General features: G+C 41.0%; 2 protein-coding genes across 2 annotated transcripts in view; both read left to right on the top strand.

The window, feature by feature from the left end:
- The window catches only part of adam19a (ADAM metallopeptidase domain 19a), a 254128-nt gene extending 249512 nt beyond the window's left edge, over positions 1-4616 (top strand). The window contains exon 23 of the mRNA XM_047385681.1: positions 3833-4616. Coding sequence (XP_047241637.1) covers positions 3833-3887 — 55 coding nt within the window. The 3' untranslated portion in view covers positions 3888-4616. The remainder of the gene's footprint in view (positions 1-3832) is intronic.
- Positions 4617-12360: 7744 nt separating this feature from the next.
- LOC124880296 (PC-esterase domain-containing protein 1B-like) overlaps positions 12361-15536 on the top strand; it is a 58375-nt gene continuing 55199 nt past the window's right edge. The window contains exons 1-2 of the mRNA XM_047385344.1: positions 12361-12466; positions 15176-15255. Coding sequence (XP_047241300.1) covers positions 12391-12466; positions 15176-15255 — 156 coding nt within the window. The 5' untranslated portion in view covers positions 12361-12390. The remainder of the gene's footprint in view (positions 12467-15175; positions 15256-15536) is intronic.

Below are 15536 nucleotides of genomic sequence, written 5' to 3'. Positions count from 1 at the left end.
CTGTAAACAGTGTTGGTGAAGCACTGCTTCCACCTCCTGAGGCGCGGTTTGCCAGAATCGCTTCGAGGCCAACCAGTAGTCCTTCTCCATGGCCTCACTGAACTCCTCCCAGGCCCGAGTTTTTGCCTCTGCCACCGCCCGGGCCACGGCACGTCAGCCACCTCAGGAGTCCCACAAGCCAACCACAGCCGATAGGACTCCTTCTTCAGCTTGACAGCGTACCTTACTGCCGGTGTCCACCACCGGGTTCTGGGATTGCCGCCGCAACAGGCACCACAGACCTTACGGCCGCAGCTACGGGCAGCAGCATCGACAATAGACAATAGAAGAGAACACGTTCCCCTCAGACTCTATGTCTCCAACATCCCCCGGAATCTGGTCAGAGCTCTCCCGGAGGTGGGAGTTGAATATATCCCTGGCCAAGGGCTCCGCCAGACGTTCCCAGCAGACCCTCACTATGCGCTTGGGCCTGCCATGTCTGTCCGGCTTTCTCCTCCTCCAGCGGATCCAACTCACCACCAGGTGGTGATCAGTGGACAGCTCAGCCCCTCTCTTCACCCGAGTGTCCAAAACATGCGGCCGAAGGTCTGATGATACGACAACAAAGTCGATCACTGACCTCCTGCCTAGGGTGTCCTGGTGCACTGATGGACACCCTTATGTTTGAACATGGTGTTCATTATGGACACTCCGTGACTAGCACAGAAGTCCAGTAACAAAAGACCACTCGGATTCAGCTCGGGGAGGCCATTCCTCCCGATCACGCCTCTTGTTTCCCACGTGGGCGTTGAAGTCCCCCAGCAGAATAATGGAGTCCCCGGGAGGGGCACTATCTAGCACCCCTGACAGAGACGCCAAGAAGGCCGGGTACTCCACACTACTGCTCGGCCCGTAGGCCGAAACGACAGTCAGAGACCTGTCCCCAACCCGAAGGCGCAGGGATGCGACCTTCTCATCCACCGGGGTAAACCGGTTTCATTTTGGTTTAATTGCATAAAGTATTTAAATAAAATGCATACCTCCAGTGGCTCATGGGAAATGGTTCTGAATCAGATTGGCCTGTATATGCAGTCCTGCTGCATTAATCTGTCCTATGCAGATGACTTTTTTCCCCCACTTTCATTGCATATATAGAAATGCTCTTCCAGTGCAATCCAGTTAACAGTGTTGTGGCATAAATCAGGAGCAGCTGGTGACAGAGAGAAGGCAGGCAACTGGAGGAGGGTGGCTAAGTAACAAAGATGAGCAGAGGATAAGCTAAGAAACATTAACATCTAAACACAAGAATAAGTCATAAACATGGTCTAATATGAACTGAAAATAACAGCAACCGAGGAACATAAACAGGGAAGTGCATAGAAACCAACAACTAACTTCAACTCAAAACCTTACACAGAAATATTATGACTCACAGAGTTCTGTTCAATCCATCATCAGAACATGGAAAGAGAATGGACCAAATACAGACCAAACAAAACATGGACGTCTACCTAAACTGACAGGCTGACTGAGGAGCACAGCTATTGGTTGTGCTCACCACAATAGAAGAGTGACAAGAAGACATTCATTGCTGAAAGACATCCTGTTTGTCATTTGCCACAAACCATTTAGTGAGACAGCAAACATTTGGGAGAAAGTGTTCTGTTTAGTTGAGACCAAAATGTAACCCCTTTAATCTTCATCTAAATCTTACGGGTACCACAAAACTAACATTTGCCATCATCCTGAGAACACCTCCACAACGAAACATGATGTTGACAGTATCATGCAGAAGGGATTATTTTAGTTGGTATTAACAGAGAAGGTTGATGGGAAGATGTAGGGAGCTAAATCCAGGACAATCCTGGAAGAAAACCAGTTAGAGGCTGCAGAGGACCTGAGAATGAGGTGGAGGGTCACCTTCCAGTAGGACAACCACCCTAAACACACAGCCAAAGATACAATGGTTTAAACCAAAGCATATCAATGTGTTACAATGGTCTAGTCCAAGTCCAAACCTATCATAAAAAATGTCAAAAGATTTATTTACTGATGTTTACAGATGCTCTCCATCCAGTCAGACTGAGTTTGAGCTATTTTGCAAAGAAGGATGGGTAAATATTTTCGTTTTGTAGATGTGCAAAGCTGGTTCAGAGATAGGCCAAAATACGTTCGGCTGTAATCACTGCTTATGTAGTGGGCTCGAAATCAAACAGCTAGCAGCAAAAGCTGCCCAGAAGCTTCCTGAACGGATGTCAGACAAACCTGTGAAACACCATCTTCAATCTGACATGACTTTCTGCCCATGAGACTGATTGTTTAATCATTTGTCCTCCAGTGGCACTCCTTGTGCCAGTTGCTTTTTCATTAAGGAAATAACTCTTCAGGTGCCGGTGTTAGACACATCAGTCACATTGATGGAGAGGAAGGATTTAAAGGTCTGCAGGCAGGAAAGAAAGTTTGCCAAAAAACCTAGCTTTAAGCGGTTTCAGAATAACACACTAAATAAAATTTCAGTAATGACTTCTGAATCTGAAGAAACTACAAAGTATTCTCTAGGATTTTTTCTGGCATTTAGCAAATCATATAATTTTGGTCACCCTGACGGACCTGAAAAGGAAACATTTGGTCTTATTTAAAGTCAGTGGTGAAAAGAGGCAATTGATAAGGGGTGTGTATCTGCTTTTAACTGTAGCTGCACCATAGTGAAAGTGCATACTGTAGGTTTCTGTGGGCTTTTCTTAACATGGCAGAATTTCATCTGAACCAACCACTAAACTTCTAAAACAGTGTTTTTTGGGTCGTGCATCTGACATTGCATCTCCAATATGTTCAGACTCTGTGTTGTTATTTCCTGGAGCCTTAGAAGTGATAGAGCATTCGGGTTGTTTGTACTGTAACTGTACGGAGGAAGCAGGTGTATTTTCCTGTCTTCTCATTCTGAGCTGTTTTTGGCTCCAGGCTGGTGTGCACTGACTTAGTTCTTTGTCTGAAATTCTGCTTTATTGTCACGTAAGTGACAGTCCCAACTCCAAAGCTTTGTTCTTGTTACCATCCGATTCATTCTTTTTTCCACAAATGTACTCTTGGCATTGTAAAATTGTCAGGATGAGGTACCTATGTTGGTGCAGCTTCTGAGGTTACACTGTTCTTCAGACATGGACGTCGAGTGAAAGAAATCAGCTCTGGATTTCCTCCAGAATAGGCCAACTAACCAGATGTCTACTAACAGCCATCAACAGGGTTGTCGTGTTAACAGTGTATCTAACAACATGCTATATTTTGATGGGCATGCTGCTTCTTCTAAGCTCCTCTAATTGTGGACCAACATGTGTCCAGGCCTTCATTTCACTTATGAAGACTCATCGTTCAGCAGCTTTTTAGATATTTCCACTATTTGATTTGGTTATGAATCTCCGTTGCATCACCCTAATCCTTAGCTCGCTCTGCAGATTCTCTTTCAGAAGTGTGGTTGGGCCACTTCAAAATGTTAATTTTGCTTCCAGTTTAGGAGAAAGACATTGGTCAAATCTGCCGGTGGCTTTATTATATATAACCTAACAACTCTCTAAAAGGGTTGCAATACAAAAGCAATATCAGCAGTACCAGTATCAAGTAATTAGTGCTTGAAAAAACACAGACGAGAAAAAAAAGTTTTTATTGTGATGATCACACTGTTGCTAAGAAAAAGGAAATTTATCAGAGTTCACTGGATATTGGTTTGGCTCAGTGTGTACATTTGCTAAACTTAAAAAGAATGACAAATATGTTGAGATTTATATTTATTCTTTAGAAAACCTTGAGTTTCAGTAGGCCTTATGCGGGAATCTCTTGTTTTCTGGCCTGCTTCTAGACCAATCCCAGGTGCCAGACCGAACACAGCCTCGCATCCTCTGTCACGAAAATGACCTTCTCCTTGCTCTCCCTGGTGAGGAGGCAGCAGCTGACAGCCTATTTGCACTAAAGAGACTTTAGCTGGTGAACACAGAACTGTCGCACGCAGCAGAGGACAAACAGAGCTGGTACCAGAGACACGGAGGAACAAAATAGGACTTGCACCACTTCAGACTTCTAATGAAACCCTGACCCTGCTCCGCTCTGCTTATTTTTTCCCATTGCCCATACACCCCCCCTCCCCCACGCCATTCCTGCTGTGCTAACATTACCATGACGACGCTACATTGTGTGAAGGCCTTGCAGACTGAAACATGTTGTTGATGATTATTTACCAAATCAATTTTTAGTATTACAGTTTTTTTATGTGCTGATGCTGTCCATTTATAAATCTGCATTTTGTAATGACTATTACTTTGTTTACAGTTTGTTTGATGTTATGTTGAATGATTTGTGTTTCGTGCCAAAGAACTCTTTGTGTACCTGCGGTGTGTCTGAATTGTTGTTAAATCTTGTTATGTTTTACATTATGAAGAATGTTTAAAGGTAAACCTGTTGGTACTGAGCTCTATCAGGGGAAGGACAGCCATTTACACAGCAGCTTCATCTCCACATGGTTTACATGGTGGAAAGTTTGATGGAGAGCTGGCAGGCCACACCCAGGTCTTAGTTTTTTTAATCTCATTTGCTCTGTGTTTTTCATTTTTGGCTGGTGAACATAAATATTTTTACAAAAACATCAAGTTTTGTGTTTTTATTGAAACCTCTTTCTTTTCTTCTTCTTTGAGTCACTCTCTTAAGGAATCAATACAACAGATCATCTTCCTCCATATCACTCAATGTCTGACATCCTCAACCCACTGCATTTATTTCTTCACTACATCCATGATCCTTCTCTGTAGTCTGCCTCCTCCTGGCCGCTCCATGTCCTAATATATCCAATGCCTGGGCATTTTAACAGAGACTTTTGAGAGCCTCTGTATAACAGTTTTTGTAATTCAAGAGACAAATGAGACCATCATAAATCTTTTCAAGACTTCTTTCCCATCTAATGTAACCTATGTTCAATCATCTCATGTACAATGTGAGATAAGTGTGCACAGACTTAAAGTAATACCTTTTGATTCAGTTTCAGAATTGAGTCTGTCTTTGATAGGAGCCTATCAGCATCCCACATCTTCACAACATCTTCCCACATTGCCTTGCAAAAGTTCTTCAAATCCATCGGATTGAGAACATCTGTTGTCCACATCCTTCTTCAATTCATTTCAATTCAATTCAAAAATACTTTATTAATCCCAAAGGGAAATTAAATGTTGTTATAGCTCATATTATGAAGGTTTCCTCAAAGAGCCGTTGTAGATGCTGATGGCTGTGGGCAGGAAGGATCTCCTGTAGCGCTCTGTCTTACAGCAGATCTGAAGAAGCCTCTGACTGAAGACACTCTGTTGTTGTAGGACAGTCTCATGAAGAAGATGCTCAGGGTTCTCCATAATGTTCTTCATTTTATGACGAATCCGTCTTTCCATGATGATCTCCAGAGGTTCCAGGGGAGTCCCCAGAACCGAGCCAGCCTTTTTTATCAGCTAGTTGAGCTTTTTTAAGTCCCTGGCTCTGATGCTGCTTCCCCAGCAGATGATGGTAGAAGAGATCACACTCTCCACAACAGACTTATAGAAGATATGCAGCATCTTGCTGCAAACACAAAAGGACCTAAGCTTCCTCAAGAAGTACAGTCTGCTCTGTCCCTTTTTGTAGACGGCTTCACAGTTGCATCTCCACTCTAGTCTGTTGTCCAGGTGAACACCGAGGTATTTATACTCCTCCACCACCTCCACTTCTTCTCCCATGATAGAAATAGTTTTTGACTTATTACTGTTTCTCTTAAAATCTACAATCATCTCCTTTGTTTTAGTCACGTTCAAAATGAGATGATTGTTTCCACACCATGCCACAAAATGGTCCATCACCTTCCTGTACTCAGCTTCTTGTCCATCTCTGATCCACCCCACGACTGCAGAATCATCCAAGTATTTCTGCAGATGACAGGAGTCTGTCTTGTACTGTCTTGTCTTGTCTTCTTCAGGTGATCCTAGAGATTTTCTGTTGAATGTAGTTCTGTACTCTGACTCGGCTGTTCCAAAACTTTAACTTTCCTATAATAAAGTTGTTATGTGAATTTTGATTAATACTGATAATTGGAACTGTTCACAACTTTATCCATCATGATATCCATAAGTACCATCTGAAAAAAATAACCCCAGAGCATGGCGCTGCCATCCCCATGCATCCCTGTGGGTATTGTGATCTTCCTGTGATCTGTTGTTACTTCAGTTCAATTCAGTTTATTTTTATAACACATGTCACCTCAAGGCACTTTACAAAGTCAATTCATTTAAGTAAAACAGATTGCAAGTCAAGTACACACATTCCAACTGATCATGGTTATCAAACAATGCAGTCAAATTCAGCTTACTGTTCAAATTGGTTAAAACGTTTTCTGTTTAAGGAAACTGATCAGATTGCATCGAGTCAAAGACTAGTACCATTCAATTCTCCTGATGACAACCATTGAATGCTAAAATTAAATCAAAACAAAGCAGTAGTTTCAACAAACCATTATTTACAGTCTTCCTGTCTCTCTGGCCCTTTTTTTCCCTTGCTGATTGGTGCAACAGAAACTATAGTATCATTCCTACAGAATCCATTTGAATACAAGTAAGGTAATCTACTGCAGTAGGTTGGCTAGGATGTTATGGAGATCCTTCACAGAATACAGTGGCATTTTGTTGCTACTTCGCTCCATCCGCCGACTGCCTGTTGGGAATTGGTTTTTCAGGCAAAAACAATCTGAAAATGAAATATAGTTAAAATCTAAAATACAGAAAAGAGACAGAGATGAAGACTCAACTTTTAGCTGCTGCATCAAGCACAGTGGGGCCCGGGTTGATGATTTCCCCAGAACCTCAGACAGGGCCCCTCCTCATTGGCACTCGCACCAGGGCTGCCCATCTGTCCAAGCTCCTGGGGAGACTGAAATTGTGAGTTGTGATATTTCAGTGCATATTGTTAGATTATGCATATTTGTAGAAGACAAAACTTAAAAAAAACAACAAATGACAGCAGGTAATAAAGGAACTATTCTTGCAGTTCTATGCAGCACACAGTTCACTACCACCTACAGGTTAAAACTCAGTTTTTCACTTTTGTTGTATAGTAATTGTCTGCTTTTCAAATTCTGTAAAGAAGAAAGTAGGAGCTTGTGTTTGAAATGATTATATTTCAGACATATACCACATATGGTGTGTTTTGTATTTATTGAACCGGAACAGCCATCGAGTGTCCACACTCAGTTGGTAAAGCCAACATTATGTCTCTACATGCTCATCCAGGAGGAGTGAATGCTGCAAGTCACTGACTCGATGCAATCTGCTGGGTTTCCTTAGATAGAAAAACTTTTAACCAATCTGAATAATAAACTGAATCTGACTGCACTGTTCGATAGTTAGGATTAATTGGAATGTATGGACCTGACTTGAAATCTGTATAATTCAATTGAATTGACTTTGTGAAGTGCCTTGAGACGACATGCGTTGTGAATTGGCGCTATATAAATAAAGCTGAATTGAATTGAACTGGGGTGCAGTTGGTAGCACTGTTGCCTTGCAGCAAGAAGGTCCTGGGTTCCACTCCCGGCCGAGGTTCTTTCTGCATGGAGTTTACATGGTCTCCCCGTGCATGCGTGGGTTCTCCCCGGGTACTCTGGCTTCCTCCCACAGTCCAAAAACATGACTGTTAGGTTAATTGGTCTCTCTAAATTGCCCTTAGGTATGAATGAGTGCATGGTTGTTTGTTCTGTATGTCTCTGTGTTGCCCTGCGATGGATTGAAGACCTGTCCAGGGTGTATCCTGCCTTCCGCCCGTAGACTGCACCAGCTCCCCCATTGCCCCACTATGGAATAAGCAGTATAGAAGATGAATAAATAAATGAATTGAACTAAATAGTTTTTCTGCATCAATCTGGGGTACAGTACTGCTAATTGTGGCAATATTGTGGAGATCAAACAGGGAAGAACTAGATACCTGGTTGACATGGGATTAAAATTACATGTCCTGGTAAAACATATTCAGATTGCTTTTCAGATGCTCTGGTCCAAAGACGATAACTTCTGTCTTGTCTGAGTTTAATGTTATCTTTATGATGTTCAAAACATTTTTATTTCTTAATGCTTAGTCTTCATAACTGATTAAATTAATCAGGCTTTGTGATTACATATAGCTCAATATCATCAAAATAACAATGGAATTTTATGCCATACTGTCTGATAATTTTTACAAATGATCGCAGATTCTTAATTAGATTTAGGTCTGGACTTTAACTGGGCCATTTTCTTACATAAATATGATTTGATGTTGTCATGTTTGAGGATAGTTTCCTGGCCCACATGCAGAATCACTCAGGAGACAGAATGAAAACAGTAAAAGGTTTATTTACAAATAAAGATAATTCTATATTTATTTAATTATGTATACAGTCAAGCCTTATACTCCCCCCTCCTCCGCAAAAAACAACCATAGTCCCTGAAATGTTTTCCAGAAGGACTTCAATGATCGCTATATAAAGAATCATTTATCCATTTATGTTGACTAATCCCAACTTTCCCAAACAGTAACCCCCCCTCCCCCCATTATGGTACATGACCTATTAGCCATTAAACATAAGCCTACATGGTGGTTTGTCTCCGCTCACTGCTGCTCTTAATGGATTCTACTCTGTTGGAAATGAGAAATCTGCGAGTTGGAGCTCTTCTCTCTGGAGACTAATGCATTTTGGACAGTATGTGGTTCAAGTGGAATGCTATTGGACAGCAAGAAGGAATGGCCTCATAGGAAGATATATCGATATAGACGTTTCTCATTCCATTACCGGTTCACCCGACACCCAAACAAACCTGTAGGGTGCATTCTGAAGCAGACAGCAGATGTGAGCTAAATGAGAAGGGTAACGTTTTTTCTGCAGGCCACTGTCTATAAATCAAGCTCTGTGCAGCCACCAGCCAGAGCCAAGGTGTATAAATACTATAATGTCTATCCTGAGGCTAGCCTTCAGCTAGCGAGCTGCGGAAATGAATTGAACGAGTTAGAAAAATAGAGTCAGCAACACTTGCTGTCTCCTATTACACTTACTGCCTGCATGTTCCACAATGATAAAGTTTAACATCCAGGTTAATAGCAGAGTGGAGGAGCAGTGTGATTTAGTTTTCTCTTCATCTATTAACATCTCCAAGCCAGAGAAGCTTCCGTCATCTGTTGTCTGACAAAACTAACTGATATAATCCTTACGCTTATTATGTCATCATTTTTTGTATCTACACAGTCATATTCAATAAATTAAAATATGCATTCTGATGAGGTTTGTCATATTAAAAGTACCTTTTGAAAATAACATTTAGGCAGGTATTATACATACTCTTTAAGCCCACATTTCTGTAAAAAAAAAAGGTTTTTATATGTCTGATGTAAAATTCTAATCTTGAATGTCTTGTTTTAAGTTGCTGTAAGCAGAAAATCATAATTAATAACAGAAATAAAGGCTTGAAAACATTAGTTTGTGACCTGAATCTACATGATGTGTTTCACTTAGTGATGGAGATTCTGAAATAAAATAACTTTTCAGTAATATGCTATTTATTGAATATGACTGTATATTTGAACAGTCGTGTGATTCCTGAACTTTCTCCCGTAAGCCTCTGGCACCATCTCATCTGATAATTACCTGTAGACGAGCTATTTAAACCTTAAGTATGGTGTTATCATTTGAATCTCTGAGGTCTGGCAAGACAGGATCAAACCAAGGTCACATTGTAGGAGGCTCCTGAGTTTCAAGATACCAATTTCATGTTTTAGCAGGACTTGGTATGTCAAAAGTACCAATATCTGCTTTGCTGTACATGGTATCACCAGCAAACTGGCCCGATCTAAACCCCACAGAGAATGTGTGAGCTGTTGTGAAGAGGAAGAGGAGAAACACCAGAACCATCAAAGCAAAAGAAATAAACATTTAAAATACTGTAGAAGCCAAATTGTGGCACTGTGATGAAAAACAAAAAAAAGATTCCTATTCTTCTGAGATACACATTTGTTAACATCAAAATGGTGGAAATGGGTGTCCATAACATATCATACATCATGATGATGATGTATGATGATTCTTTATCATAAATTTGTTTTACTTTTTCTATTGAATTACTATAATAAATTCAATATTAAATGGTATTCTAATTTGTGAAGAAGCACCTGTAATATTTTATTGGACAAAAATAAAAGGTAGAATCAATGTGTGACAACTGTACTGATTACAAAAAGCTCCATCCACTACATCAAAGTGATGCTTGTATCTTTGAAACTGATATTTTGAAACCCCTGTTAACCTGTGTAAGATTCAGTTGGCACTTTCTAAATGAATCCGCATACTTATTTACACTGAGAAACCCTTTTAGACAGTGGTAAGCTACGTAATATTTTTACATCAAACTGCCTGATTTCGGTTCATTTTTCCTGTATAGTTTTGCAGATGTTTCTCGCAGGATCTGGCAACACGGCTTTGGAACGACGCTACCTTCCACAGGTGTTCTTAATTAGCTGACGGGTTGGGAAGCGGCGTAGTTTGGTAGCAGTGCAGCCGGAAGTCATCAACAGGTCAAATATTAACACGTTAGATGAAACTAAAAGGAGACATTCAGTGCAACTCTGCGTATACCGCAGGTGTTTTTCTGTTTCCAGCCGCACCTGATGCTGTCCTGTCGTCAGTGTTTTAAAGCGGCCTGTCACACCTGTCCGACATGTTGCTGACATTATCTGCCTCGTTTGGTTTTCAGGCTCAAGTTTCAGTGAAATAACTTGGTACCAGCGTTCAGGTAGCAACATGCCAAACACCCAAAGCGTCAACGTAAAGAAGCATTAAAAACCACGGTGAACCTGAAGGAGTCACAAGACGATAAATATCTTTAAAAATATGGAGATAAATGAGAAAATGACACATTATGGTGTTATTAAAACAGCAGCAAGAGACAAAAGAATAGAACAATTGTCAAAAACTATTTAAACTTGGACTGTTTTTCAGCTCATTAAAAGTTGAACACGATAGCCTAAAAGTCTGCAAAGAAACTTGACGTTCACATGATTTTGTCTGTCATGACGTCATGACGCCCTGACAGCAGCAGCGTTCTGTCTTTGAACACGCCAGGACTGTTGAGCTGCACAAGAAAACACGTTCAAAATGGCTGAACTGCAGAAGCTGGATACGGTAACAGGGATTTTAGGTTTCTTAAAAGATCCTCGAGAGACTGAGAAAAAACTCACTGGAGCTGGAGGATCCATCAGGATTCACAGGCAGATCCTTAATCCAAGTTATTGTCCTTGCTGATGTTGACTGCAGCCCTATAATGATTAGATAGGATCTGTTAGAGGACGGCTTTGGGGAAAAAAGAACTTCTTCCAAGTCCATGTCACCTCCCATGCCAAAAGTCTGTCTATTTGGGCAACAAACTGGGGACATAGAAAAATGGAAAAAAGTAAAATTCTCTGAGGAATAGATGTAATCTAAATGATCATAATGCCTTCTACCTTTAGTGGTATGACAAGAAGACTCTGCTGGAGGCGTTTTTTCCACAGCGCAGCAGATCTCTATCATGATCTGGGAGCTTTCTACTTCAATGGAGCTTCAGACAATGCAGGAGAGACTATGTGGAGATGTTACAGCAAGCATCTCATATGTGCAGTGATGACCGGTTTTTCAACAGCAATCATACTAACTGTCTGATTAAACACTTCTTACAGGAGGAAAACCATTCTGCATGTTCCTCTGATCTAAATTCTGTTGAAAGCATTTTTGGATGGTTGGACAGAGTATTACAAAAACAGACTGAATGAGCTTCATGAAGCCAACTTCAAACCGTGGAGCAACATTCCCACTAGTCTACAGATCGAGAACGATAAGGCCGCTCACTAATGAGTCCCTTTTTTGCAAAACGTTTGCCTTTATTTAGGGTGCTTTTCTCAGCTGATGAGCAGTCTGTTGTTTTATTACTTCAATAACTTCTATTGCTTTTGCATTTTGGAGCTCAGGTTACAACCTGATTACAAACCAGCAGTGCAAACTCCGAATGCATGCAACTTCTTTTTTTTATTTTGATCAGTGTAGTTTTAAAAGTGTAAATAAGCCAATCATAATATGAGCCAACTTGTATTTCTGAGCCAAAGTACTGCCACACAATCAGGTTTGAGCATAAATTTGTCCTGTGCTGATAAAATGTGTAACTAACTTCCTGCCTTTAGATTTATTTAGAGTAAAAATGTTGCATATGTAGTGCTCACTTACTAAAAATGGTTTATACAAAAAACAAAAACAAATCAGTGGACATGATATCCTCTTAATATTAATGCACAGTGAGATGACATTACATTTTCTATGTGCCTTTAGTCCCAAACACCAGTGCTGTGAAACGCTGTGCAGCCATGAGGTCTCTGGTAACAAAGAGCCAAGCCAGGCAGCTTCTGCACAATAAGTTTGTGGTCATTCTTGGTGGTTCAGGTGAGTGATAAGCCATTATTTGAAATTATTTAAACGTTTAATTCTTCTAATCTCTATTTTTTCTTATTCCCAAAATATTAGTGTTACCCACCTATATTTGATAATTATCTTTTGCCAAAAATTTGACAGTGACAAAAATGTGTTTTTCAACTATTTAGCTTGAGGTTTTATGTCGGTAAATGCTTATTTTCAGATTATTCTGCTGAGTGTTCATTCTCATATTATTTCATAGCAAATATTTTAGTGTCACAATGGCTGCTAAGACTGTGGCAGCTGAAAAGAACATTTTACTGGGTCACGAAGTTCAAAGTGAGATGTTAAGCTGCAGAGCAGGAGGATGTGCAAGAGTGCTAAGTATGCACAAGAACAATTTTGCCACCGGAGCAGAGCTCGCTCAACATCAACAGGGTGTGTAAGTGCATCTTCACACAACCATGTGGCAGAAACAGCAGCAAAGAAGCCTTTTCAATTCAAGAAAAATGTCAAGAACAGACTAAAAGTCTGCAGAAAATACAACGATGCAGAGCAGGTAACTGGTGTGAAGTTTTTTTGTCTGACGGATCCTGATTTGCTGATTGTTGCTGTCCCAGGTTGCTTGGGCTTACCATAAGTCCTGTGCCATGCACCCTGATGCACTCTATGCGTGCAGTTTTTTTTTTTTTCATTTATCCGAGGTGGGTACATGCCATTTTTCACAAGAACATGGATAAAAGGTGGGCTCATATACAGGTCCTTCTCAAAATATTAACATATTGTGATAAAGTTCATTATTTTCCATAATGTCATGATGAAAATGTAACATTCATATATTTTAGATTCATTGCACACTAACTGAAATATTTCAGGTCTTTTATTGTCTTAATACGGATGATTTTGGCATACAGCTCATGAAAACCCAAAATTCCTATCTCACAAAATTAGCATATTTCATCCGACCAATAAAATAAAAGTGTTTTTAATACAAAAAACGTCAACCTTCAAATAATCATGTACAGTTATGCACTCAATACTTGGTCGGGAATCCTTTGGCAGAAATGACTGCTTCAATGCGGCGTGGCATGGAGGCAATCAGCCTGTGGCACTGCTGAGGTCTTATGGAGGCCCAGGATGCTTCGATAGCGGCCTTTAGCTCATCCAGAGTGTTGGGTCTTGAGTCTCTCAACGTTCTCTTCACAATATCCCACAGATTCTCTATGGGGTTCAGGTCAGGAGAGTTGGCAGGCCAATTGAGCACAGTGATACCATGGTCAGTAAACCATTTACCAGTGGTTTTGGTACTGTGAGCAGGTGCCAGGTCGTGCTGAAAAATGAAATCTTCATCTCCATAAAGCTTTTCAGCAGATGGAAGCATGAAGTGCTCCAAAATCTCCTGATAGCTAGCTGCATTGACCCTGCCCTTGATAAAACACAGTGGACCAACACCAGCAGCTGACACGGCACCCCAGACCATCACTGACTGTGGGTACTTGACACTGGACTTCTGGCATTTTGGCATTTCCTTCTCCCCAGTCTTCCTCCAGACTCTGGCACCTTGATTTCTGAATGACATGCAGAATTTGCTTTCATCCGAAAAAAGTACTTTGGACCACTGAGCAACAGTCCAGTGCTGCTTCTCTGTAGCCCAGGTCTGGCGCTTCTGCCGCTGTTTCTGGTTCAAAAGTGGCTTGACCTGGGGAATGCGGCACCTGTAGCCCATTTCCTGCACACACCTGTGCACGGTGGCTCTGGATGTTTCTACTCCAGACTCAGTCCACTGCTTCCGCAGGTCCCCCAAGGTCTGGAATCGGCCCTTCTCCACAATCTTCCTCAGGGTCCGGTCACCTCTTCTCGTTGTGCAGCGTTTTCTGCCACACTTTTTCCTTCCCACAGACTTCCCACTGAGGTGCCTTGATACAGCACTCTGGGAACAGCCTATTCGTTCAGAAATGTCTTTCTGTGTCTTACCCTCTTGCTTGAGGGTGTCAATAGTGGCCTTCTGGACAGCAGTCAGGTCGGCAGTCTTACCCATGATTGGGGTTTTGAGTGATGAACCAGGCTGGGAGTTTTAAAGGCCTCAGGAATCTTTTGCAGGTGTTTAGAGTTAACTCGTTGATTCAGATGATTAGGTTCATAGCTCGTTTAGAGACCCTTTTAATGATATGCTAATTTTGTGAGATAGGAATTTTGGGTTTTCATGAGCTGTATGCCAAAATCATCCATATTAAGACAATAAAAGACCTGAAATATTTCAGTTAGTGTGCAATGAATCTAAAATATATGAATGTTAAATTTTCATCATGACATTATGGAAAATAATGAACTTTATCACAATATGCTAATATTTTGAGAAGGACCTGTATAAGGTCGAAGAGCAACTTCTTCCAACAATCCAGTAACAATCTTGTAGTAATCTGTGCATTTCCCAGCATGATGGAGCACAATGTCACAAGTTAAATATTTGCTAATAAAAGTTTTTACATTCGGTTCAGTATACCATAGAAGCATGCTTTAAATAATAACTAAAACCACAATAGATATTTGTGTTGCAAGGAAAACGTTTGACCTTAACAAGATTTAGGATGCCAGAGATGAGGCAAAATGCCACACGCAGCTATGCACTGTAACAGCTACATGCAGGCTTTAAATTCTCAACTGCTACTCTGCTGTTCAAGCTTCAATATTTCACTTTAACTGCCCCTGACTCCTGTTACATATGTTCTTCCATTTCAGTGCAACGCTCCATGTATAAAGACCTGGTGGTGCTGCTTCAGAGGGATCAGCATTTGACTCTGTCTCAGCTCAAGTCCAAAGTAAATCTTTCTCCTCCCTTGTCATTGCAACAGAATGATAAAATCTCTCCTCCTGTCACACCTAATAAGCAAGGTGTGAGTTATGCCTCACACATCTTCGCCTCAGATATCATCTACCAAAGATTCTGTAACGAAAACTGCCAGAAAATCAGACCTTCAATATATAACAAGACCAGACCTTGTTATATATCACATTGTGCTACATCCAGTAAGCAGAAACATGACAAACAGGAACGTGAGCCTATCAAACAACTGTTAAAGCTGTGTCCGTCACTAGCAGT

The sequence above is a fragment of the Girardinichthys multiradiatus genome, chromosome 14, assembly GCF_021462225.1.
Source record: "Girardinichthys multiradiatus isolate DD_20200921_A chromosome 14, DD_fGirMul_XY1, whole genome shotgun sequence".
Taxonomy (NCBI): domain Eukaryota; kingdom Metazoa; phylum Chordata; class Actinopteri; order Cyprinodontiformes; family Goodeidae; genus Girardinichthys; species Girardinichthys multiradiatus.
This window is presented reverse-complemented; position numbering and strand designations above follow the sequence as displayed.